The sequence below is a fragment of the Oncorhynchus mykiss genome, chromosome 10 (assembly GCF_013265735.2).
Source record: "Oncorhynchus mykiss isolate Arlee chromosome 10, USDA_OmykA_1.1, whole genome shotgun sequence".
NCBI lineage: Eukaryota > Metazoa > Chordata > Actinopteri > Salmoniformes > Salmonidae > Oncorhynchus > Oncorhynchus mykiss.
In genome coordinates this window covers 10,122,676-10,146,038 of record NC_048574.1, presented here as the reverse complement: position 1 = coordinate 10,146,038, position 23,363 = coordinate 10,122,676, and the positions used below count along the sequence as shown (strand labels likewise).

Sequence of the window (23,363 nt, the reverse complement as noted above, 5' to 3'; positions counted from 1 at the left end):
GTCTTTAGTTTTTCCACATTGTCCGTTGACATCAGCTATGCCTGGAAACCAAATATATCTCTGCACCTGGTTACACTGTGTTTTTATATTATTAATTTGACACAACTTTGATTTGAACTGAACATTTCCTTCATATTCTCAGGCAATTGTTAGGTCCACTGAACCAAACAATAGTTGTTGTAGTGGAGTGACTGAAAATAAATAGGGAAAAGGCACTTCGTTTTTTTTTTTTGTGGGGGGGGGGGGGGGGGGCAATTAAAGGCATTGTTTGGCAGACTCAGCCCAAGCGCTAGACACTAAAGTCAGATCAGAGTTCTCCGGTGTTATGAGGTTTATTTGTAAATAGAATTGTATATTTTCAGTTGGAAGAAGGGATATGGTTCAGAGCATCGAGTCAGACAGCTTTTTATCCCTTACTAGTTTTCTCTTTTGAAAGGAACAGCAATTCAATATTTGCTTCCATTTGCTTTATCCATTTGGCAGTAACACTAGAGCGTTCATTCTCTCACGCCATCTTGCAGAGTTATGCAATAAGCTGAAGATCAACTGCTATCAGAGGAAACCAATACATGTCGGGGTTTACATAATATTTTAAACTATCTGTTTTGGATTGTCAAATATTTATTTTACACAGACTTCCTTACAACTTTGTTTTCTTGTAAACAATGTTTTGTTACCTTCTTGTTGGGTATCAAAGGTGAATGTATAAATATGCTTTCAGTTGTTAAATGAAGGTACTATCATTTATTCAACCTTTATTTAACTAGACATGTCAGTTAAGAACAAATTGTTATTTACAATGACATTTAACAAGCTGTGTATATCTACCCTTGCATCCCAGACACTGAAATACACACGTGGATGACTGACAATACTAAATCATGTCTGTTGTTTAAGCATCAGCACTTAAAACATGTTTTTATTGTTTCTATATGTTATATTTGAATGTTAAAACGTACAACCCACCTGCAGTGAAGCCGCTCTACATTTACATTACATTGTCATCTAACAGACTCAACCTATTATTGGTTTAGTTGTCGGTTTTGTCATATTGTTACCTCAGTTTTCTTCACAATAACGTGGCTTCCTCATCTTTTACAAATAACGTGGCTTCCTCATCTTTTACACAACAGGACACAACTAATGTGATGTTCATGTTGTCTGACATAAATCATGTTTTAACAAGTGGACACTGCTGTGAACATATCCCCAACTGTAAATTAAAATGTTTTCTACAAAAGCTCCTTTTACCAGTCTGATTATTATACAGTCAGTTACATTAGTGTAACCATTATAAAAAATAAACTAATTCTAGTGCCTTAAAGTGATCATTTAAAAAAAATATACAAATGACGATTTGCAGATTCAGATGTATGGCTAACAAATGAGCAGGGGCATGTATCTGAGTGATGGGCTTTTATTTTTTTTGTATCTATTTCATTATTTAGACAAATATTCACGCTACAGTAATGAAACATACAAGATAAATAACATAAATCATGGTTACATTTCAGAACTATTGCAAATTAATAAATAACTTTCCTTACATTCGAATTACAACAATCATAATATACTACATTGCATTTTATACTCTTCGGTATAATGTAAAACAAAATCTCTGTTCAGTGACGAGACGTATTTGGATGTGATGGTTGAAGCTGAGTGATGGTATGTTGTCTGTCATCTGGGTGGGTTTTCCTTTTTACTATAAAGAGAAAGAAATCTGAATTTTCTAGAAACGTCACATTAACTGAAAAATTATGATGAAATAACATGCTATTCAAATGTTATAGATTGAGCCATCATACCTGTCAATGTTTCTTATGGTGATGCTTTACCCTGTTGTACAAACACAGTCACAAACCTTTCGTCTATGCACAGTTTAGCACACTCCTAAACTTCTCACAAAGCTGTGTATTAGAGCTAATCAAATGTTATTTGTCCAATGCGCTGAATACAACAGGTTTAGACCTTACAGTGAACTTCTTCCTTACAAGCCCTTAACCAACAAGGCAGTTTTAAGAAGAAAACTAAACGTTGTAAGAAAGTATTTACTAAAACAAACTGAAGAAAGAAATAAAGCAAATGAAAAAGCTAGAGAGCTGGTGAAAAAGCTAGAGCTGGTGAAAAAGCTAGAGAGCTAGAGGAAAAAGCTAGAGAGCTAGAGAGCTGGTGAAAAAGCTAGAGAGCTGGTGAAAAAGCTAGAGAGCTAGAGAGCTGGTGAAAAAGCTAGAGAGCTGGTGAAAAAGCTAGAGAGCTAGTGAAAAATCTAGAGAGCTGGTGAAAAAGCTAGAGAGCTGGTGAAAAAGCTAGAGAGCTGGTGAAAAAGCTAGAGAGCTGGTGAAAAAGCTAGAGAGCTAGTGAAAAAGCTAGAGAGCTGGTGAAAAAGCTAGAGAGCTGGTGAAAAAGCTAGAGAGCTGGTGAAAAAGCTAGAGAGCTGGTGAAAAAGCTAGAGAGCTAGTGAAAAAGCTAGAGAGCTGGTGAAAAAGCTAGAGAGCTAGAGAAAAAGCTAGAGAGCTGGTGAAAAAGCTAGAGAGCTGGTGAAAAAGCTAGAGAGCTAGTGGAAAAAGCTAGAGAGCTAGAGAGCTGGTGAAAAAGCTAGTGAGCTAGAGAGCTGGTGAAAAAGCTAGAGAGCTAGAGAGCTGGTGAAAAAGCTAGAGAGCTAGAGAAAAAGCTAGAGAGCTGGTGAAAAAGCTAGAGAGCTGGTGAAAAAGCTAGAGAGCTGGTGAAAAAGCTAGAGCTAGTGAAAACGCTAGAGAGCTAGTGAAAAAGCTAGAGAGCTGGTGAATAAGCTAGAGAGCTGGTGAAAAAGCTAGAGCTAGTGAAAACGCTAGAGAGCTAGTGAAAAAGCTAGAGAGCTGGTGAAAAAGACGACTCACTCGTAATCGGTCCACTGACACCAGGGACGGTCAACCAGTTCATCCTTCGCCCGCAGGCAGAAACGATACCTCTTGGAGCTGTGAACGACGGTTAACTTCGTTTCTTTGGTTTCCTTTAGAAGGAGCTATATATCAAGTGAGGAGAGAGGGTACCCTCATCTTAGAATTTCATCCCTGGTGACAATGTTCTTCTACACATTAATACATGTATGAAGTCACAATTACAGAGTACCATGTTGTAAAAGTAATGATTGTAAAGATTGACATAGTATCACAGACTAGATGAAATGGTTAATCAAGACTTCATCACAATTCGCGATATTGATGATTTCAAGAACAAAATTGTTGTATAAAAATGGGCTTATACCTGTTTTTCAGAGTCACAGCTTTCCCTGGCGTGCACCACTTTGACCTGGAATGTGAGGGGGTAGTAAGAGCATGGGAGGCTCCACGTGGCAGGGTACCCCCATTGAAAGGTGTTCCCCTCCACCTTGGTGATGTGGATCTTGTCTGTCTCCACTGACGAGGGAGAGAAGGAGACCAGACAGAACCAATATTACTGAAGGTTCAAATTGGATGAAGCGGTGGCCATATGAATCCCATGATGTACTGCACAACAGAAAGCATGTCTACATGAAACAAGGATGGAATGAGATGTAGGGTATATTAACCTGAATGATGTGACGATGCTAATTCCAGTGAATGAGTGTGGAGGACATGTTTTCCTTGGCCTTACTGTACCTATTTCTCGTATGTAGAACGGTGTAACGGTGTAGTCCTCTAGGAGGTAGTTGCTCCTGAAGTAGACGGTCAGGTCGATACGAGACACCTCCTCAGCAAAGGAACAGCTGTCCAGGTCCTCACAGGTCAAACCTGCACCATCACTGTGAACGGAGCAGGAGAAGTTTCTGCCAGAGAACCTGGATGAGGGACACAAATCTCCTGGTTAGCCTTGGGACTTCTCACTCTCTGAAAGAAGACTCATTTTCAAACATAACAACAAATCAAAAGCTCTTCACAGAGAGTCAAGGGAGAGTCCGTGGAGACTCAACGGAGAGTCAGTGGAGAGTCAACGGAGAGTCAGTGGAGAGTCAATGGATAGTCATTGGAGAGTCATTAGAGAGTCAGTGGAGAGTCAACGGAGAGTCAACGGAGAGTCAGTGGAGAGAGCGTTTGCACTGTTGTAGTATTAACTTCGACTAGCATCACTCCTGCGACAAGATCAAATAATGTAACCATCAGTACATGAGATCAGCCCATTGGTCATACGTATTTAATCTGCTGTATGTTTGATGACTTACTGTCCTACTTGGACCAGAGCAACAACAGCTGACGTCCGATAGGTGGTCTTCTTCCAAAAGCAATGAAATGTTCCATTGTAATTTTTTGCCAAACATCTTATGTACTCTGGGTAAAAAGAGAAACAGAATGAGAGAGGGTGGAAACTCTCTCTCTCTCTCACGCACACACACACACACACGCACACGCACACGCACACACACACACACACACACACACACAAACACACACGCGCACACACACACACCAAACATCTTATGTACTCTGGGTAAAAAGAGAAACAGAATGAGAGAGGGTGGAAACTCTCTCTCTCTCTCGCGCACACACACACACACACACACACACCATTCTCATCTGCATCATGTGACTTCTCCAGGATGCGTCTCGTTCTGTTGGGCGATGGTATGTCCTGCACCAGCACCAGAGTGTGGTTGAGGTAGTCTCCAGCAGCATTGTGGCAGCTGTAGTTCGCTCCCATCATCTCCTCAACTTTCACCTGGATCTGGTTCCCTTGTCCTTCACGCTCACTGTCCTTCATCCAGATCACCTCTGTGTCCTGATAGGAGTCCCCACAGAGCAGAGGGACCTGCGTCTCAGTGAAGATCCTCAGATCCACCTTCACCACCTTCACTGGGAACCACATGGCCACCACTCTTTTTAGTACATCGTTCATGTCGAACATTTGTTTTACACAAATGTTTGAATTTCATTAATCTCCCGACATAGAAATATTATGACAGCGTAAGTTATTCAACCAGAAGTAGATAGTGTATATGTCAAGAGGAGAAGATGGGTAAAGATAAGATTATATGTAGCCTGAAACATTCACCATTTGGCATGAGAGTCTCGATGGTCTCTGTCCCATACTGGCTGCTTGATACCACGTGAAGGATGAGACACAGGACATGGTGTAGTAACATGTTCATCTGGCAGACAGACAAAACAACAACAGTACTTTAAAAGTTCATGTCTATGTATTGTATCTAAATGTTAATGACCGTTCTCCCTAACCAGACAAAGTTAAATAGACTTTAATCAACCAGGTTATACTGTAGAAGTATGTCATATCTTACCTTGATAATGAGATGTGAACAGAGTGTTTCTCCTGGCTGTAGTATTGTCAGGTGGACCCAGGCAGTATTTATAGATCAGTGGAACAGAAGTGAATCCTGACAAGGAAGAGGAACTGATCACCTATCAGTCTCATATTTTTTTTGATGATCGGTGTGTTTGAGAATGTATAGTCAGTTAAGGTAAGCACTAGACTGCTGAATGGAAGGCCCTGTTTTCTGTGGAATGGTGACTGATGTCACTACCAATGTAGTGGTGACGCAATCCAGAAATCAGCTAATGACCTGGTCACAAGTCCCGTGACATCAGCAGTGGTATGGGGGAACTCATTCCCACTTTGGTCTAAGATGGACAGGAGAGCATTGTGATGTGTGGTTAGGGTTCCACGTGGTTCAGTATAAAATATGTGTGCACACTTAAATCCCCTAAATACATTTCACTAGAGCAGGATTCAGGAAGCATGTGCTTTTTCTTTTTAATTTCTGCATGAGCTGTCCTTCCTTATAATGAGAATATGAATGAAAGTCAGTTCTTTCCTGAGGGAAATGTGCTTTGTCAGCACATACAAAACCTCTATTGACCTCTGCTCTGCAATACAGTACTGAAGCGTGAATACATCATCCCAATATCCCACACTAGTTTCTCTTTCTGAAGGGGCATGACTTGGTTCTTACTGTGGGCTACATCCATAGGCTACATTAACCAGGTAGGCCAGTTGAGAACAAGTTCTCATTTACAATTGCGACCTGGCCAAGATAAAGCAAAGCAGTTTGACACAAACAACGACACAGAGTTACACATGGAGTAAAACAAACACACAGTCAATAACACAATTTTAAAAAGTCTATATACGATGTGTGCAAATGGAGTAAGGAGGTAAGGCAATAAAAAGGCCAATAGTAGCGAAGTAATTACAATTTAGCAAATTAACACTGGAGTGATAGATGTGCAGATGAGGATGTGCATGTAGAAATACTGGTGTGCAAAAGAGCAACAAAAAAAGTAAATGAAAACAATATGGTGATGAGGTATGTAGTTGCCTAGCTGTGCCATATAACACGACAGGTTTACACCCAGACTTTAGAGAACATTTGTGTGAATTGAGGTTAGGATAGCAACCCAGGAAGTAGAACACTGAGACCAAACAATAGAAAGAGACTAAAGGGAACTGGAAATGGGTGGGTTGAAGTGAGAATCATGTGCCTACCTAGTATCTACCAACACTTGAGTCGTGTAGTCTGCATTAGGGAACTTTGTCTTTGTGGAGGGGGTTCCTAGATGTGTAGCTAATAGCTGTATATAGTACATTTGTAACTATACATGCGAGTGAGAATTCATAGATTGTGAGGAAAAAGTGGAAGTAGGTAAAGAGTGTGAAAGTTGATTTGGGAAAGCGGATTGCCATTCAGGGGTTTACTGTACCACAGGTGGAAAACCTCAGTCTAAATGTCCAATTTCTGAAAGACTATTTTCAGGGATTTCCACAAGATGAATTGTCCTTTAATATATTTAACACATGTTTGATGGAGAATGAATCAAATCTACATTACCACACAGTTCCCCTTCAGTTCCCCCTCATCTAATCAAACTCTTTAGTCACATAGCTCTCACATGGGTTACATCAGCAAGGGATACTGGTTACAAAGATTCCACATCCACACTGATAATATCACAAATATGTTCATTTTAGTTTTCTTCACTTAAACACGCTTTTGTGTGATTTATTTTTGAATATCTTATCCAGTGACATTCACCCATTTGGAGTCGAATGAACTTAATCCGAGTTTGTGTTTTTACAGTAAAGACCCCTGACAAATAAAATCGTAATTGTTTCATAAAACAAGCTGGGGAATTAATCTCACTCTGTGCTTCCTTTGACTCTTCCATTATGGCTCTATGTTGGAACCATTATGGCTCTATGTTGGAACCATTATGGCTCTATGTTGGAACCATTTTGGCTCTATGTTGGAACCATTATGGCTGTATGTTGGAACCATTATGGCTCTATGTTGGAACCATTATGGCTCTATGTTGGAACCATTATGGCTCTATGTTGGAACCATTATGGCTCTATGTTGGAACCATTTTGGCTGTATGTTGGAACCATTATGGCTGTATGTTGGAACCATTATGGCTCTATGTTGGAACCATTATGGCTCTATGTTGGAACCATTATGGCTCTATGTTGGAACCATTTTGGCTCTATGTTGGAACCATTATGGCTCTATGTTGGAACCATTATGGCTCTATGTTGGAACCATTATGGCTCTATGTTGGAACCATTATGGCTCTATGTTGGAACCATTTTGGCTCTATGTTGGAACCATTATGGCTCTATGTTGGAACCATTATGGCTCTATGTTGGAACCATTTTGGCTGTTGGAACCGTTTTGGCTCTATGTTGGAACCATTTTGGCTGTATGTTGGAACCATTATGGCTGTATGTTGGAACCATTATGGCTCTATGTTGGAACCATTATGGCTGTATGTTGGAACCATTATGGCTCTATGCTGGAACCGTTTTGGCTCTATGTTGGAACCATTTTGGCTGTATGTTGGAACCATTTTGGCTGTATGTTGGAACCATTATGGCTCTGTGTTAGAACCATTTTGGCTGTATGTTGGAACCATTATGTCTCTATGTTGGAACCATTTTGGCTCTATGTTGGAACCATTTTGGCTCTATGTTGGAACCATTTTGGCTCTATGTTGGAACCATTTTGGCTCTATGTTGGAACCATTATAGCTCTATGTTAGAACCATTTTGGCTCTATGTTGGAACCGTTTTGTCTCTATGTTGGAACCGTTTTGGCTCTATGTTGGAACCATTTTGGCTCTATGTTGGAACCATTTTGGCTCTATGTTGGAACCATTTTGGCTCTATGTTAGAACCATTAGGATGCAGGGTAGAGATCAGTAGCAGCAGTAGAATCCTCCCCCAGATGAGATGGCCTACTAATTAGCCTAGCGTTGGAATGTTGATTAGATATGGCATCCGTTTACAGAGGAGTGGATTACACCATCAGACTAATTGCAAGGGAGAGGCGAGCTGAGAGCATTATAATCTTTCCCAATGATTTCCTCTGAGGTGTCCCTGTAGCTGTCATAGGGCCTCTCTCAATGTCATACAATCCAATTAATGTCACATTTGATAAATTCATAATAACAGACTACATTGTTCGGCTTCATATAGCCATATTCAGGGACATGATTGTTATGTATTTGACCTGCCGCCCCATTGTTGCAGAGGTGTCATATGGGGTGAATGTGTTGTGGCACGTGTTGTTTTGGGTCTCCTGAGAAATATAAAATAGTTTTAATTGTGAGCTCAACACCCCTGACTGTACACTGAGTGTGCAAAACATTAGGAATGCGTTCGTAATATTGAGTTGTAACCCCTTTGCCCTCAGAACAGCCTCAATTTGTCGGGCCACGGACTTTACAACGTGTAGAAAGCGTTCCACAGGGGATGCTGGCCCATGTTGACTTCAATGCTTCCCACAGTTGTGTCAAATTGGTTGGATGTGGATCTTGATACACGAGGGAAACTGTTGAGCATGAAAAACCCAGCAGCGTTGCAGTTCTTGACACACTCAAACCAGTGTCCCTGGCACCTATTACCATACCAGTAGACATAAATAACAGGTGTGGAGCCAGTGGAGGCTGCTGAGAGGAGGACGGCTCGTATTGGAACGAAGTTCCAACATACAGCCAAAATGGTTCTAACATAGAGCCATAATGGTTCCAACATACAATGTGTTTGATGTATTTAATACCATTCCACCTATTCCGCTCCAGATATTACCACGAGCCTGTCCTCCCCAATTAAGAAGCCACCAACCTCCTGTGTACCATACTCTGTTCAAAGACACTTAAATCTTTTGTCTTGCCCATTCACCCTCTGGATGGCACACATACAAAATCCTTCTTTAACCTGTCACTTTCCCTTTATCTACACTGATTGAAGTGGATTTAACCGGTGACATCTATAAGGAATCATAGTTTTCACCTGGTCAGGCTATGTCATGGAAGGAGCAGGTGTTCCTAATGTTTTGTGCACAGTGTAAGTATGTACAGATATTTCTATATACACTAGATGGATACCAGGGGGCGCTGTTTTGAAGCCACTGCACCTCCATCTTGGCACTCCCCCACCGTTGTGAAAAAATATTCTGGAAGCTCTATAAATGCGTTTTTGCCACGTTTAATCTATCACAGACAACTGAACTTTAAAACTATATTATGTGAGCTAAATTGAAAGTTCTGATGTTTCTGTCCCCACTACAAAAAATACATGTAATTTTGTCCTTGAAACATTTACTTGAAATACTGTAGAATTCCATTCATTCCTATGGAGCACTGCTCCTAATGGGGAGTACCAATATGGCCGACCGTTGGCTTCAAAGCCTCTTAATGGCCAATACATAGCATCTGCAATCCAGGGCTTATTTATTGTACATCATTGGTATGTGCCAGTACAACGTGAAAAAAACCCATAATCATTGACGAGAACAAACTTCCAACAATATTGCTTAATAAAAAAAAAGTTTTTTTTTTTTTTACATCCTTGCATTTTGTGAACTAACACTCACACTTTCTTTCCCCGCTAGCACTGACTTTGCTGATAGCTACTTTACTTACTATGTCCCATCTAGCTCTCTTAAGATGAATGCCCTCAGTCGCTCTGGATACGAGTTAAATGACTGAAATGTAAATGTAATATCAGATCATGTTCTCTGGTTTTCCCTCCACCAATACATCCTATCAGTCTTTCACATGGGCAGGGGAAATTCCTGAATGCATTTCATCTGACAAATAATAGGATGTATTTATAAAGTATGAAAATATTATGAGGGCAGGGGTTCACAAGCTAAACAACTGATAATTTATAGCTGACAGCTGAGTTCCTCTTGCAGGAAATTACCTGACCTTATTACTGTAAACGATCAAACATACAGTGCCTTGCGAAAGTATTCGGCCCCCTTGAACTTTGCGACCTTTTGCCACATTTCAGGCTTCAAACATAAAGATATAAAACTGTATTTTTTTGTGAAGAATCAACAACAAGTGGGACACAATCATGAAGTGGAACGACATTTATTGGATATTTCAAACTTTTTTAACAAATCAAAAACAGAAAAATTGGGCGTGCAAGATTATTCAGCCCCCTTAAGTTAATACTTTGTAGCGCCACCTTTTGCTGCGATTACAGCTGTAAGTCGCTTGGGGTATGTCTCTATCAGTTTTGCACATCGAGAGACATTTTTTTCCCATTCCTCCTTGCAAAACAGCTCGAGCTCAGTGAGGTTGGATGGAGAGCATTTGTGAACAGCAGTTTTCAGTTCTTTCCACAGATTCTCGATTGGATTCAGGTCTGGACTTTGACTTGGCCATTCTAACACCTGGATATGTTTATTTTTGAACCATTCCATTGTAGATTTTGCTTTATGTTTTGGATCATTGTCTTGTTGGAAGACAAATCTCCGTCCCAGTCTCAGGTCTTTTGCAGACTCCATCAGGTTTTCTTCCAGAATGGTCCTGTATTTGGCTCCATCCATCTTCCTATCAATTTTAACCATCTTCCCTGTCCCTGCTGAAGAAAAGCAGGCCCAAACCATGATGCTGCCACCACCATGTTTGACAGTGGGGATGGTGTGTTCAGGGTGATGAGCTGTGTTGCTTTTACGCCAAACATAACGTTTTGCATTGTTGCCAAAAAGTTCAATTTTGGTTTCATCTGACCAGAGCACCTTCTTCCACATGTTTGGTGTGTCTCCCAGGTGGCTTGTGGCAAACTTTAAACAACACTTTTTATGGATATCTTTAAGAAATGGCTTTCTTCTTGCCACTCTTCCATAAAGGCCAGATTTGTGCAATATACGACTGATTGTTGTCCTATGGACAGAGTCTCCCACCTCAGCTGTAGATCTCTGCAGTTCATCCAGAGTGATCATGGGCCTCTTGGCTGCATCTCTGATCAGTCTTCTCCTTGTATGAGCTGAAAGGTTAGAGGGACGGCCAGGTCTTGGTAGATTTGCAGTGGTCTGATACTCCTTCCATTTCAATATTATCGCTTGCACAGTGCTCCTTGGGATGTTTAAAGCTTGGGAAATCTTTTTGTATCCAAATCCGGCTTTAAACTTCTTCACAACAGTATCTCGGACCTGCCTGGTGTGTTCCTTGTTCTTCATGATGCTCTCTGCGCTTTTAACGGACCTCTGAGACTATCACAGTGCAGGTGCATTTATACGGAGACTTGATTACACACAGGTGGATTGTATTTATCATCATTAGTCATTTAGGTCAACATTGGATCATTCAGAGATCCTCACTGAACTTCTGGAGAGAGTTTGCTGCACTGAAAGTAAAGGGGCTGAATAATTTTGCACGCCCAATTTTTCCGTTTTTGATTTGTTAAAAAAGTTTGAAATATCCAATAAATGTCGTTCTACTTCATGATTGTGTCCCACTTGTTGTTGATTCTTCACAAAAAAATACAGTTTTATATCTTTATGTTTGAAGCCTGAAATGTCGCAAAAGGTCGCAAAGTTCAAGGGGGCCGAATACTTTCGCAAGGCACTGTAAGCCAGTTAGATTTGTAAACAGTTTGGTATAGTTTAAACCTTTTTTTAATATCCAGAATTACAGTGCTTTCAGAAAGTATTCCGACCCCTTGAGTTTTTCCACATTTTGTTACGTTACAGCCTTATTCTAAAATGGATTATATAGTTTTTTTCCCCCTCATCAATCTACACACAATACCCCATAATGACAAAGCAAACAGGTTGTAGAAATGTTTGACCAAATAACATTTAAAATAAACTGAAATATCACATTTACATTAGTATTCAGACCCATTGTTGAAGCAACTTTGGCAGATATCTGCAGATCATCTCAAGCTCTGTCAGGTTGGATGGGGAGCGTCGCTGCACAGCTATTTTCAGGTCTCTCCAGAGATGTTTGATCGGGTTCAAGTCCGGATCTCTGGCTGGGCCACTCAAGGACATTCAGACTTGTCCCGAAGCCACTCTTGTGTTGTCTTGGCTGTGTGCTTAGGGTCATTGTTCTGTTGGAAGATGAACCTTCGCCCCAGTCTGAGGTGCTGAGTGCTCTGGAGCAGGTTTTCATCAAGGATCTCTGTACTTCGTTCCTTTCCTCTTTCCCTCGATCCTGACTAGTCTTCCAGTCCCTGCAGCTGAAAAACATTCCCACAGCATGATGCTGCCACCACCATGTTTCACCGTAGGGATGGTGCCAGGTTGTCTTTCCGGAAGGTTTTCCCATCTCCACAGAGGAACTCTGGAGCTTTGTCAGGCTGACCATCGGGTTCTTGGTCACATCCCTGACCAAGGCCCTTCTCCCATGATTTTTCAGTTTAGCCGGGCGGCCAGCTCTAGGAAGAGTCTTGGTGTTTCCAAACTTCTTCCATTTAAGAATTATGGAGGCCACTGTGTTCTTGGGAACCTTAAATGCTGCAGACATTTTTTGGTACCCTTCCCCAGATCTGTGCCTCAACCCAATCCTGTCTCGGAGCTCTACAGACAATTCCTTCGACCTCATGGCTTGTTTTTTGCTCTGACATTCACTGTCAACTGTGGGACATTATATAGACAGGTGTGTGCCTTTCCAAATCATGTCCAATCAATTTAATTTACCACAGGTGGACTCCAATCAAGTTGTAGAAACATGGAAATTGGATGCACCGGAGCTCAATTTCGAGTCTCATAGCAAAGGGTCTGAATACTTATGTAAATATATTTAAATTAGGATTATTTTTTTAAATACATTTGTGTATTGTGTAAACATGCAGACTATTTAGTCTTCCCAACATGGACAAAAGGTCCATCTCTCTCTACAGTGATGCAAAAAAAGGATGTATTCTGTCAGCAGATGAGAGGAAATATGGAACTACGCTCACAAAGCTGCTTCCCTGTTTTTCATTGTCTTTCCAAAGGGTGGAAACCCCACGAAGGAAGTGTAGAGCTCGTCTTCCTCCTCTGCTGCAGACTAGGGTCAACATCCTGTAAAGCCACAACAACACAATGCCAGTGTGCTTTGACTCTGAACCCCAAATAGGGGTCATGGTCAGTAGGTACGAAACAGGAGAAAAATATATGTTTTGTTCCTTCTGAACATGACTGTTGTTTTTATTTAACCTTTATTTAACTAGGCAAGTCAGTTAAGAACAAATTCTTATTTTCAATGACAGCCTAGGAACAGTGGTGTTAACTGCCTGTTCAGGAGCAGAACAACAGACTTGTACCTTGTCAGCTTGGGGATTTGAACTTGCAACCTTTCGGTTACTAGTCCAACACTCTAACCACTAGGCTACCCTGCCGCCCCTACCCTGATGTTCTTCACATCTGTGTTGGTATAGAATCTATAGATAGATTCATAGCCGAGGGAAGTAGGGGTACTGACACCCTCTGAAAAATCACAATTAAAAAATATATAGTATATAATTATTTTTACAAAAGTAGTGCACTGTAATAGTCCTATATCAGCAGATATATCCATCTACAGCACCAGCACGGGCAAAAAATATATGTCCCCCCATTGGCGAAATAAATGACAGCACCCCCACCCCCAATACTACTTCCCTACTTCTATGGTAATCAACGTGTTTTTAAATGTACAGTAACCTCTGTATGGGACAGGTTATACTACTGCTAGTTCACTTTGCCATTCCATTTATTCTGCTTTTCCTTCCTGACTGAAACCCCAGCGCCACTTCTATTCCCATCAACTGGTCCAATGAAATGAGAGAGACACAGAAATTGTGGCGTACAAATGTTGGTCAATTTAATTAAAAACATTCTATTTCATCAAAATATGCAACTGGGTTTCTGAAATTCATTGTTTGTTCCTCATGAATACGTCTCAATGTACCTTAAAAACACACACTCAAACACACCGCGAGAGATGCAGAGGAAGTCAGTGTGAACAGCTGCTGGAGTAAAGGTCAAGACGACTGGTGTGACTTAGTCTGTCCACGGTACAACCCCTAGAGTCCTGCTAAGGTTGTGACCCCTTCTATGTTATAAGGTCTGACTCTTGTCACCAGAACATATTGAACACTCTTTCTCTCAACACCCTCTCAAACATGCAGTACACTCTCTCTGTCTCTCTCTCGGTTTCTGTCTCTGTCTCTCTCTCTCTCTTACACACACACAAATGATTACGCAATGCTAAATACATTGCTCTGATAAGTATCTTAAAGTACAGTGAAGCAGAATTTCTAAACATTAATGTCATTAAAAACTTTGCAATGGACACTTCATCCCAGCACATTCAGTTTGTACAACATTACAGTTTTTTAAGTTCTGCGGAAACCTCCGGTAGTTCATCTTAAGATAATATCAGGTATGAACAGAAAACAGGAGGGTGAAAGTGTCACGTTTACATAATGGGATGTTTACTGGGGAATGAGAAGGGAACTAATCTGACGCAGTGACGGTCTACTAACTTCACTAACCAAGATCACAACTAAAAGGTAGGCTCCCGGGGGAGGAAGGCTCCCGGGGGAGAAAGGCTCCCGGGGGAGGATGGCTCCCGGGGGAGGAAGGCTCCCGGGGGAGGATGGCTCTCGGGGGAGGATGGCTCCCGGGGGAGAAAAGCTCCCGAGGGAGGAAGGCTCCCGGGGGAGGAAGGCTCCCGAGGGAGGACGAGTTGACTGGCAGAGCTACATGTAACGTCTGCAGAAAGAGGCTACAGGTCAGGTCAAGGCTACTACTACGGGGGGGGGGGTTAATAGAAGGACTGACAGCTGGCTGACTAGAAGCTACAGTGGAGATGGAGAACAGGCAGGGGGTTCTGGAACATGGTTTGTAACAACATGGGCTGTTACTGTATATTCCTATAGTTTCCTCAGATCTTATTTTTTGGTTGTTCAGTTTCCACTAAAAACAAGACAAGTTTTTTTTAAAGAGTTTTTGTAAAAGGTAGATTTTTGAAATGCCAGGTTAGCAGGTGTTCCTGTCCTGTGGTGGAGTCTCTTGCTGCTCCTGGTTGGTTGTCTTCGGTCACGGAGGCGGAGTCCTCCTGCTCTGGCTGAGGCACAGAGACACCCCTGCTGCTATCCCAGCATGCCTTGCAGAAACACCTCCCTGTCTCGTGGAGGAGCGAGGAGAAGAGAGAGGGAGGGCACACAGCTTAACAAACCCTCACACAACTCTAAACAAACACTTTACATGACCACCTAGCTCGGCTCGGTTCTCCAGAACTGTTCCTTCATCTGCTCAGACACGTGTCTGCCTCACAACCGCACCCAAATCTCCACTTGTCAAAAGCTGGTCTTCCCTTGGTGGTCTGTCTTTTCCTGCATGCGTGCCCTCTCCAGGTGCCAGGCACTAGTTCTCTACGGGCGTGGGGTCCTGGGGCAGTGTGGCGGGCATGGACGTGGGTGTGGTTGGTGTGGGGGCGGGAGGTGCCTGGGTGGGCAGGGGGGCGGGCGGCTGGCTGATGATCACCTGCACCACGTAGTCCCTGGAGATCTTCAGCTCCTCCAGCTTCATCTTGTCTGTGAGCGGCCGGCCTGAGAAGAACCAGCGCTGGGTGGCCGCCGCCACGCCCTCCACCGCCTGCAGCTGCCGCTTCATGTGCTGCACCGTGTCCGTGGTCCTCACCGCCAGGCGCAGGTCCCGGCCCGTGGACAGACGCAGGCGTAGCTGGCACTCCTGGCCCTCGCTGGGGGGGGGCTCGCTGACCTCAAGGCTCTCAAGGTCACTCTTCTCCTCGATCATGTTGACGGGTGGGGACAGGCAGTAGACTGGCAGCTGGTAGCGATTCCCCAGCTCATCATAGCACTCCGTCAGCGCGCCTGCAGGGACACACACAGAGGGACAGAGGAACAAAGTCAATCACTAAACAGGACAGACCAATGACATCTGGTTAATTACTCAGTCTGACCGTCTAGTCATTTCAATAGAATTCCACTATATTCAGGTCTGTCTACTACCTCTGCTCTGACTCTCAATCTCTCTCTCTCTGCTCTTATTTCTACACATATCATGCCATTACTCTTTTATATGTTCATCTTGATGGAATGTTGACTAGATGGATAGAATAGAGAGAGAATAGACAGAGAGAGAGAGAGAGAGAGGGGGGGGAGAGAGAGAGGGGGGAGAGAATCGACAGAGAGAGAGAATAGACAGAGAGAATAGAGAGAATAGACAGCGAGAATAGACAGAGAATAGACAGAGAGAATAGACAGAGAGAATAGATAGAATAGACAGAGAGAATAGACAGAGAGAGAGGAGAGAGAGAGAGGGGAGAGAATAGACAGAGAGAGGAGAGAGAGAGAGATAGAGGGGAGAGAATAGACAGAGAGAGAGAGAATAGACAGAGAGAATAGCGAGAATAGACAGAATAGACAGAGAATAGACAGAGAGAATAGAGAGAAGAGAGAGAGAATACAGAGAGAGAATAGAGAAAATAGACAGAGAGAATATATAGAATAGACAGAGATATTGACAGAGAGAATAGAGAGAATAGAGAGAGAGAATAGAGAGAATACATAGAGAGGAGAGAGAATAGAGAGGAGAGAGGAAGAATATAGAGAGAAGGAGAGATAATAGAGAGAAAGAATAGAGAGGAGAGAATAGAGAGAAAGAATAGAGAGGAGAGAATATAGAGAAAGAATAGAGAGAAGAGAGAGAATAGAGAGAAGAGAGAGAATAGAGAGAGAATATAGAGAGAATATAGAGAAAGAAGAGAGAAGAGAGAATATAGAGAAAGAATAGAGAGAAGAGAGAGAATAGAGAGAATAGAGAGATAATATAGAGAATGAATAGAGAAGAGAGAGAATAGAGAGAAGAGAGAGAATAGAGAGAAAGAATAGAGAGGAGAGAGAGAATAGAGAGAAGAGAGAATAGCGAGAGAATATAGAGAAAGAATAGAGAAGAGAGAGAATAGAGAGAATAGAGAGAATAGAGAAATAATAGAGAGAAGAGAGAGAAGAGAGAGAAGAGAGAGAGAATAGAGAGTAATAATAGAGAGGAGAGAATAGAGAGAAGAGAGAGAATAGAGAGAGAATATAGAGAAAGAATAGAGAAGAGAGATAATAGAGAGAATAGAGAGAAAGAATAGAGAGGAGAGAGAGAATAGAGAGAAGAGAGAGAATAGAGAGAGAATAGAGAGAAAGAATAGAGAAGAGAGAGAATAGAGAGAAGAGAGAGAGAATAGAGAGAAAGAATAGAGAGAAGAGAGAGAATAGAGAAAGAATAGAGAGAAGAGAGAGAATAGAGAGAGAATATAGAGAAAGAAGAGAGAGAGAATATAGAGAAAGAATAGAGAAGAGAGAATATAGAGAAAGAATAGAGAGAAGAGAGAGAATAGAGAGAAGAGAGAGAATAGAGAGAGAATATAGAGAAAGAATAGAGAAGAGAGAGAATAGAGAGAATAGAGAGAGAGAATAGAGAGAAAGAATAGAGAGGAGAGAGAGAATAGAGAGAAGAGAGAGAATAGAGAGAGAATATAGAGAAAGAATAGAGAAGAGAGAGAATAGAGAGAAGAGAGAGAATAGAGAGAAAGAATAGAGAGAAGAGAGAGAATAGAGAAAGAATAGAGAGAAGAGAGAATAGAGAGAGATAGAGGAAGAATAGAGAGAGAAGGAGAGATAATAGAGAGAGGAGGGAGAATAGAGATAAGGAGAGGGAGAACAGAGAGGAGATAGGGAGAATAGAGAGAGATGGAGGGAGAAAAGAGAAGGAGAAAGGGAGAATAGAGGAGAGAATAGAGAGAGATGGAGGGAGAATAGAGAAAAGAAAGGGAGAATAGAGGAGAGAGAATAGAGAGAGAGATGGAGGGAGAATAGAGGGAAGGAGAGAGAATAGAGAGAGAGAACAGAGAGGAGGGAGAAGAGAGGAGAGAGAATAAAGAGAGGAGGGAGAATAGAAAGGAGGATGTTTCACTGACCTATGACACGGGAACACACTTGTCATTGACTCATCTCTACTCTCTATTTGTGTGGAATTCAGGAAGGATGAGGGAGTAGCGGTTTCATGCTGTCTGTTCGTCACACTACACCTGTTACACCACAACACGACGACTCTGTGGTTTCACTGTCTGTCTGTGCCCCCCCCCCCCCCCACACACCTTTTATTAGCAGATGCAGGGACACACACACGCAATCTACTTCAGCGCAGAGGAACAATGACAGAATTGTGGTAATAAAATGTGTGTTGGTGATGTGATATGGATTGACAGATGTCTTTTAGAGAATAGGCCAGTCCTGTACGTGTCCCAGCCATAATGGCCAGCCCTGTACGTGTCCCAGCCATAAAGCCCAGTCCTGTACGTGTCCCAGCCATAAAGGCCAGTCCTGTACGTGTCCCAGCCATAAAGGCCAGTCCTGTATGTGTCCCAGCCATAAAGGCCAGTCCTGTACGTGTCCCAGCCATAAAGGCCAGTCCTGTATGTGTCCCAGTCATAAAGGCCAGTCCTGTACGTGTCCCAGCCATAAAGGCCAGTCCTGTACGTGTCCCAGCCATAAAGGCCAGTCCTGTATGTGTCCCAGCCATAAAGGCCAGTCCTGTACGTGTCCCAGCCATAAAGGCCAGTCCTGTATGTGTCCCAGTCATAAAGGCCAGTCCTGTACGTGTCCCAGCCATAAAGGCCAGTCCTGTACGTGTCCCAGCCATAAAGGCCAGTCCTGTACGTGTCCCAGCCATAAAGACCAGTCCTGTACGTGGCCATAAAGGCCAGTCCTGTACGTGTCCCAGCCATAAAGGCCAGTCCTGTACGTGTCCCAGCCATAAAGGCCAGTCCTGTACGTGTCCCAGCCATAAAGGCCAGTCCTGTACGTGTCCCAGCCATAAAGGCCAGTCCTGTACGTGTCCCAGCCATAAAGGCCAGTCCTGTACGTGTCCCAGTCATAAAGGCCAGTCCTGTACGTGTCCCAGCCATAAAGGCCAGTCCTGTACGTGTCCCAGTCATAAAGGCCAGTCCTGTATGTGTCCCAGCCATAAAGGCCAGTCCTGTACGTGTCCCAGTCATAAAGGCCAGTCCTGTACGTGTCCCAGCCATAAAGGCCAGTCCTGTACGTGTCCCAGCCATAAAGGCCAGTCCTGTACGTGTCCCAGCCATAAAGACCAGTCCTGTACGTGGCCATAAAGGCCAGTCCTGTACGTGTCCCAGCCATAAAGGCCAGTCCTGTACGTGTCCCAGCCATGAAGGCCAGTCCTGTACGTGTCCCAGCCATAAAGGCCAGTCCTGTACGTGTCCCAGCCATAAAGGCCAGTCCTGAACGTGTCCCAGCCATAAAGGCCAGTCCTGTACGTGTCCCAGTCATAAAGGCCAGTCCTGTACGTGTCCCAGCCATAAAGGCCAGTCCTGTACGTGTCACAGTCATAAAGGCCAGTCCTGTATGTGTCCCAGCCATAAAGGCCAGTCCTGTACGTGTCCCAGCCATAAAGGCCAGTCCTGTACGTGTCCCAGCCATAAAGGCCAGTCCTGTACGTGTCCCAGTCATAAAGGCCAGTCCTGTACGTGTCCCAGCCATAAAGGCCAGTCCTGTACGTGTCCCAGTCATAAAGGCCAGTCCTGTATGTGTCCCAGCCATAAAGGCCAGTCCTGTATGTGTCCCAGCCATAAAGGCCAGTCCTGTACGTGGCCATAAAGGCCAGTCCTGTACGTGTCCCAGTCCTAAAGGCCAGTCCTGTACGTGTCCCAGCCATAAAGGCCAGTCCTGTATGTGTTCCAGCCATAAAGGCCAGTCCTGTACGTGTCCCAGCCATAAAGGCCAGTCCTGTACGTGTCCCAGCCATAAAGGCCAGTCCTGTACGTGTCCCAGTCATAAAGGCCAGTCCTGTACGTGTCCCAGCCATAAAGGCCAGTCCTGTACGTGTCCCAGCCATAAAGGCCAGTCCTGTACGTGTCCCAGCCATAAAGGCCAGTCCTGTACGTGTCCCAGCCATAAAGGCCAGTCCTGTACGTGTCCCAGTCATAAAGGCCAGTCCTGTACGTGGCCATAAAGGCCAGTCCTGTACGTGTCCCAGTCATAAAGGCCAGTCCTGTACGTGTCCCAGCCATAAAGGCCAGTCCTGTACGTGTCCCAGTCATAAAGGCCAGTCCTGTACGTGGCCATAAAGGCCAGTCCTGTACGTGTCCCAGTCATAAAGGCCAGTCCTGTACGTGTCCCAGCCATAAAGGCCAGTCCTGTATGTGTTCCAGCCATAAAGGCCAGTCCTGTACGTGTCCCAGCCATAAAGGAATGTCCTGTACGTGTCCCAGCCATAAAGGCCAGTCCTGTATGTGTCCCAGCCATAAAGGCCAGTCCTGTACGTGTCCCAGCCATAAAGGCCAGTCCTGTACGTGTCCCAGCCATAAAGGCCAGTCCTGTACGTGTCCCAGTCATAAAGGCCAGTCCTGTACGTGTCCCAGCCATAAAGGCCAGTCCTGTACGTGTCCCAGTCATAAAGGCCAGTCCTGTACGTGTCCCAGCCATAAAGGCCAGTCCTGTACGTGTCCCAGCCATAAAGGCCAGTCCTGTATGTGTCCCAGCCATAAAGGCCAGTCCTGTATGTGTCCCAGCCATAAAGGACTGTCCTGTACGTGTCCCAGCCATAAAGGAATGTCCTGAACGTGTCCCAGCCATAAAGGCCAGTCCTGTACGTGGCCATAAAGGCCAGTCCTTTACCTGTCCCGGCCATAAAGGCCAGTCCTGTACGTGTCCCAGTCATAAAGGAATGTCCTGTACGTGTCCCAGCCATAAAGGCCAGTCCTGTACGTGTCCCAGTCATTAAGGCCAGTCCTGTACGTGTCCCAGTCATAAAGGAATGTCCTGTACGTGTCCCAGCCATAAAGGCCAGTCCTGTACGTGTCCCAGTCATAAAGGTCAGTCCTGTACGTGTCCCAGCCATAAAGGAATGTCCTGTACGTGTGCCAGCCATAAAGGCCAGTCCTGTACGTGTCTCAGCCATAAAGGCCAGTCCTGTACGTGTCCCAGCCATAAAGGCCAGTCCTGTACGTGGCCATAAAGGCCAGTCCTGTACCTGTCCCAGCCATAAAGGCCAGTCCTGTACGTGTCCCAGTCATAAAGGAATGTCCTGTACGTGTCCCAGCCATAAAGGCCAGTCCTGTACGTGTCCCAGTCATTAAGACCAGTCCTGTACGTGTCCCAGCCATAAAGGAATGTCCTGTACGTGTCCCAGCCATAAAGGCCAGTCCTGTACGTGTCCCAGTCATAAAGGCCAGTCCTGTATGTGTTCCAGCCATAAAGGCCAGTCCTGTACGTGTCCCAGTCATAAAGGCCAGTCCTGTACGTGTCCCAGCCATAAAGGCCAGTCCTGTACGTGTCCCAGTCATAAAGGCCAGTCCTGTACGTGTCCCAGCCATAAAGGCCAGTCCTGTACGTGTCCCAGCCATAAAGGCCAGTCCTGTATGTGTCCCAGCCATAAAGGCCAGTCCTGTATGTGTCCCAGCCATAAAGGACTGTCCTGTACGTGTCCCAGCCATAAAGGAATGTCCTGAACGTGTCCCAGCCATAAAGGCCAGTCCTGTACGTGGCCATAAAGGCCAGTCCTGTACCTGTCCCAGCCATAAAGGCCAGTCCTGTACGTGTCCCAGTCATAAAGGAATGTCCTGTACGTGTCCCAGCCATAAAGGCCAGTCCTGTACGTGTCCCAGTCATTAAGGCCAGTCCTGTACGTGTCCCAGTCATAAAGGAATGTCCTGTACGTGTCCCAGCCATAAAGGCCAGTCCTGTACGTGTCCCAGTCATAAAGGTCAGTCCTGTACGTGTCCCAGCCATAAAGGAATGTCCTGTACGTGTCCCAGCCATAAAGGCCAGTCCTGTACGTGTCCCAGCCATAAAGGCCAGTCCTGTACGTGTCCCAGCCATAAAGGCCAGTCCTGTACGTGGCCATAAAGGCCAGTCCTGTACCTGTCCCAGCCATAAAGGCCAGTCCTGTACGTGTCCCAGTCATAAAGGAATGTCCTGTACGTGTCCCAGCCATAAAGGCCAGTCCTGTACGTGTCCCAGTCATTAAGACCAGTCCTGTACGTGTCCCAGCCATAAAGGAATGTCCTGTACGTGTCCCAGCCATAAAGGCCAGTCCTGTACGTGTCCCAGTCATAAAGGCCAGTCCTGTACGTGTCCCAGCCATAAAGGAATGTCCTGTACGTGTCCCAGCCATAAAGGCCAGTCCTGTACGTGTCCCAGCCATAAAGGCCAGTCCTGTACGTGTCCCAGCCATAAAGGCCAGTCCTGTACATGGCCATAAAGGCCAGTCCTGTACGTGTCCCAGCCATAAAGGCCAGTCTTGTACGTGTCCCAGCCATAAAGGCCAGTCCTGTACGTGTCCCAGCCATGAAGGCCAGTCCTGTACGTGTCCCAGCCATAAAGGCCAGTCCTGTACGTGTCCCAGCCATAAAGGCCAGTCCTGTATGTGTCCCAGCCATAAAGGAATGTCCTGTACGTGTCCCAGCCATAAAGGCCAGTCCTGTATGTGTCCCAGCCATAAAGGCCAGTCCTGTACGTGTCCCAGCCATAAAGGCCAGTCCTGTACGTGTCCCAGCCATAAAGGCCAGTCCTGTACGTGGCCATAAAGGCCAGTCCTGTACGTGTCCCAGCCATAAAGGCCAGTCTTGTACGTGCCCCAGCCATAAAGGCCAGTCCTGTACGTGTCCCAGCCATGAAGGCCAGTCCTGTACGTGTCCCAGTCATAAAGGACAGTCCTGTACGTGTCCCAGCCATAACGGAATGTCCTGAACGTGTCCCAGCCATAAAGGCCAGTCCTGTACGTGTCCCAGTCATAAAGGCCAGTCCTGTATGTGTCCCAGCCATAAAGGCCAGTCCTGTACGTGTCCCAGCCATAAAGGCCAGTCCTGTACGTGGCCATAAAGGCCAGTCCTGTACGTGTCCCAGCCATAAAGGCCAGTCCTGTACGTGTCCCAGCCATAAAGGCCAGTCCTGTACGTGTCCCAGCCATAAAGGCCAGTCCTGTACGTGTCCCAGCCATAAAGGCCAGTCCTGTACGTGTCCCAGCCATAAAGGCCAGTCCTGTACGTGTTCCAGCCATAAAGGAATGTCCTGTACGTGTCCCAGCCATAAAGGCCAGTCCTGTACGTGTCCCAGCCATAAAGGCCAGTCCTGTACGTGTCCCAGCCATAAAG

The 23,363-nt window shown here is 44.6% G+C and overlaps 2 protein-coding genes across 2 annotated transcripts in view; both read right to left on the bottom strand.

Moving 5' to 3' along the window:
• Window positions 1–236: 236 nt before the first annotated feature.
• On the bottom strand, window positions 237–5,960 carry LOC110533322 (interleukin-12 subunit beta). The gene is made up of 9 exons (XM_021617429.2): window positions 5,252–5,960; window positions 5,008–5,104; window positions 4,524–4,808; window positions 4,181–4,286; window positions 3,621–3,799; window positions 3,247–3,398; window positions 2,880–3,004; window positions 1,809–1,839; window positions 237–1,705 (listed from the first exon to the last, which is right to left on the bottom strand). Exons 2-8 carry the CDS (start codon window positions 5,102–5,104, stop codon window positions 1,812–1,814), a joined length of 972 nt encoding a protein of 323 aa, XP_021473104.1. The 5' UTR covers window positions 5,252–5,960; the 3' UTR covers window positions 237–1,705; window positions 1,809–1,811.
• An 8,066-nt stretch (window positions 5,961–14,026) lies between these two features.
• The window catches only part of LOC110533311 (ubiquitin domain-containing protein 2), a 78,531-nt gene continuing 69,194 nt past the window's right edge, over window positions 14,027–23,363 (bottom strand). Inside the window, exon 3 of the mRNA XM_036989675.1 lies at window positions 14,027–16,068. Within this exon, the coding sequence (XP_036845570.1) occupies window positions 15,599–16,068 (470 nt within the window). The 3' untranslated portion in view covers window positions 14,027–15,598. The remainder of the gene's footprint in view (window positions 16,069–23,363) is intronic.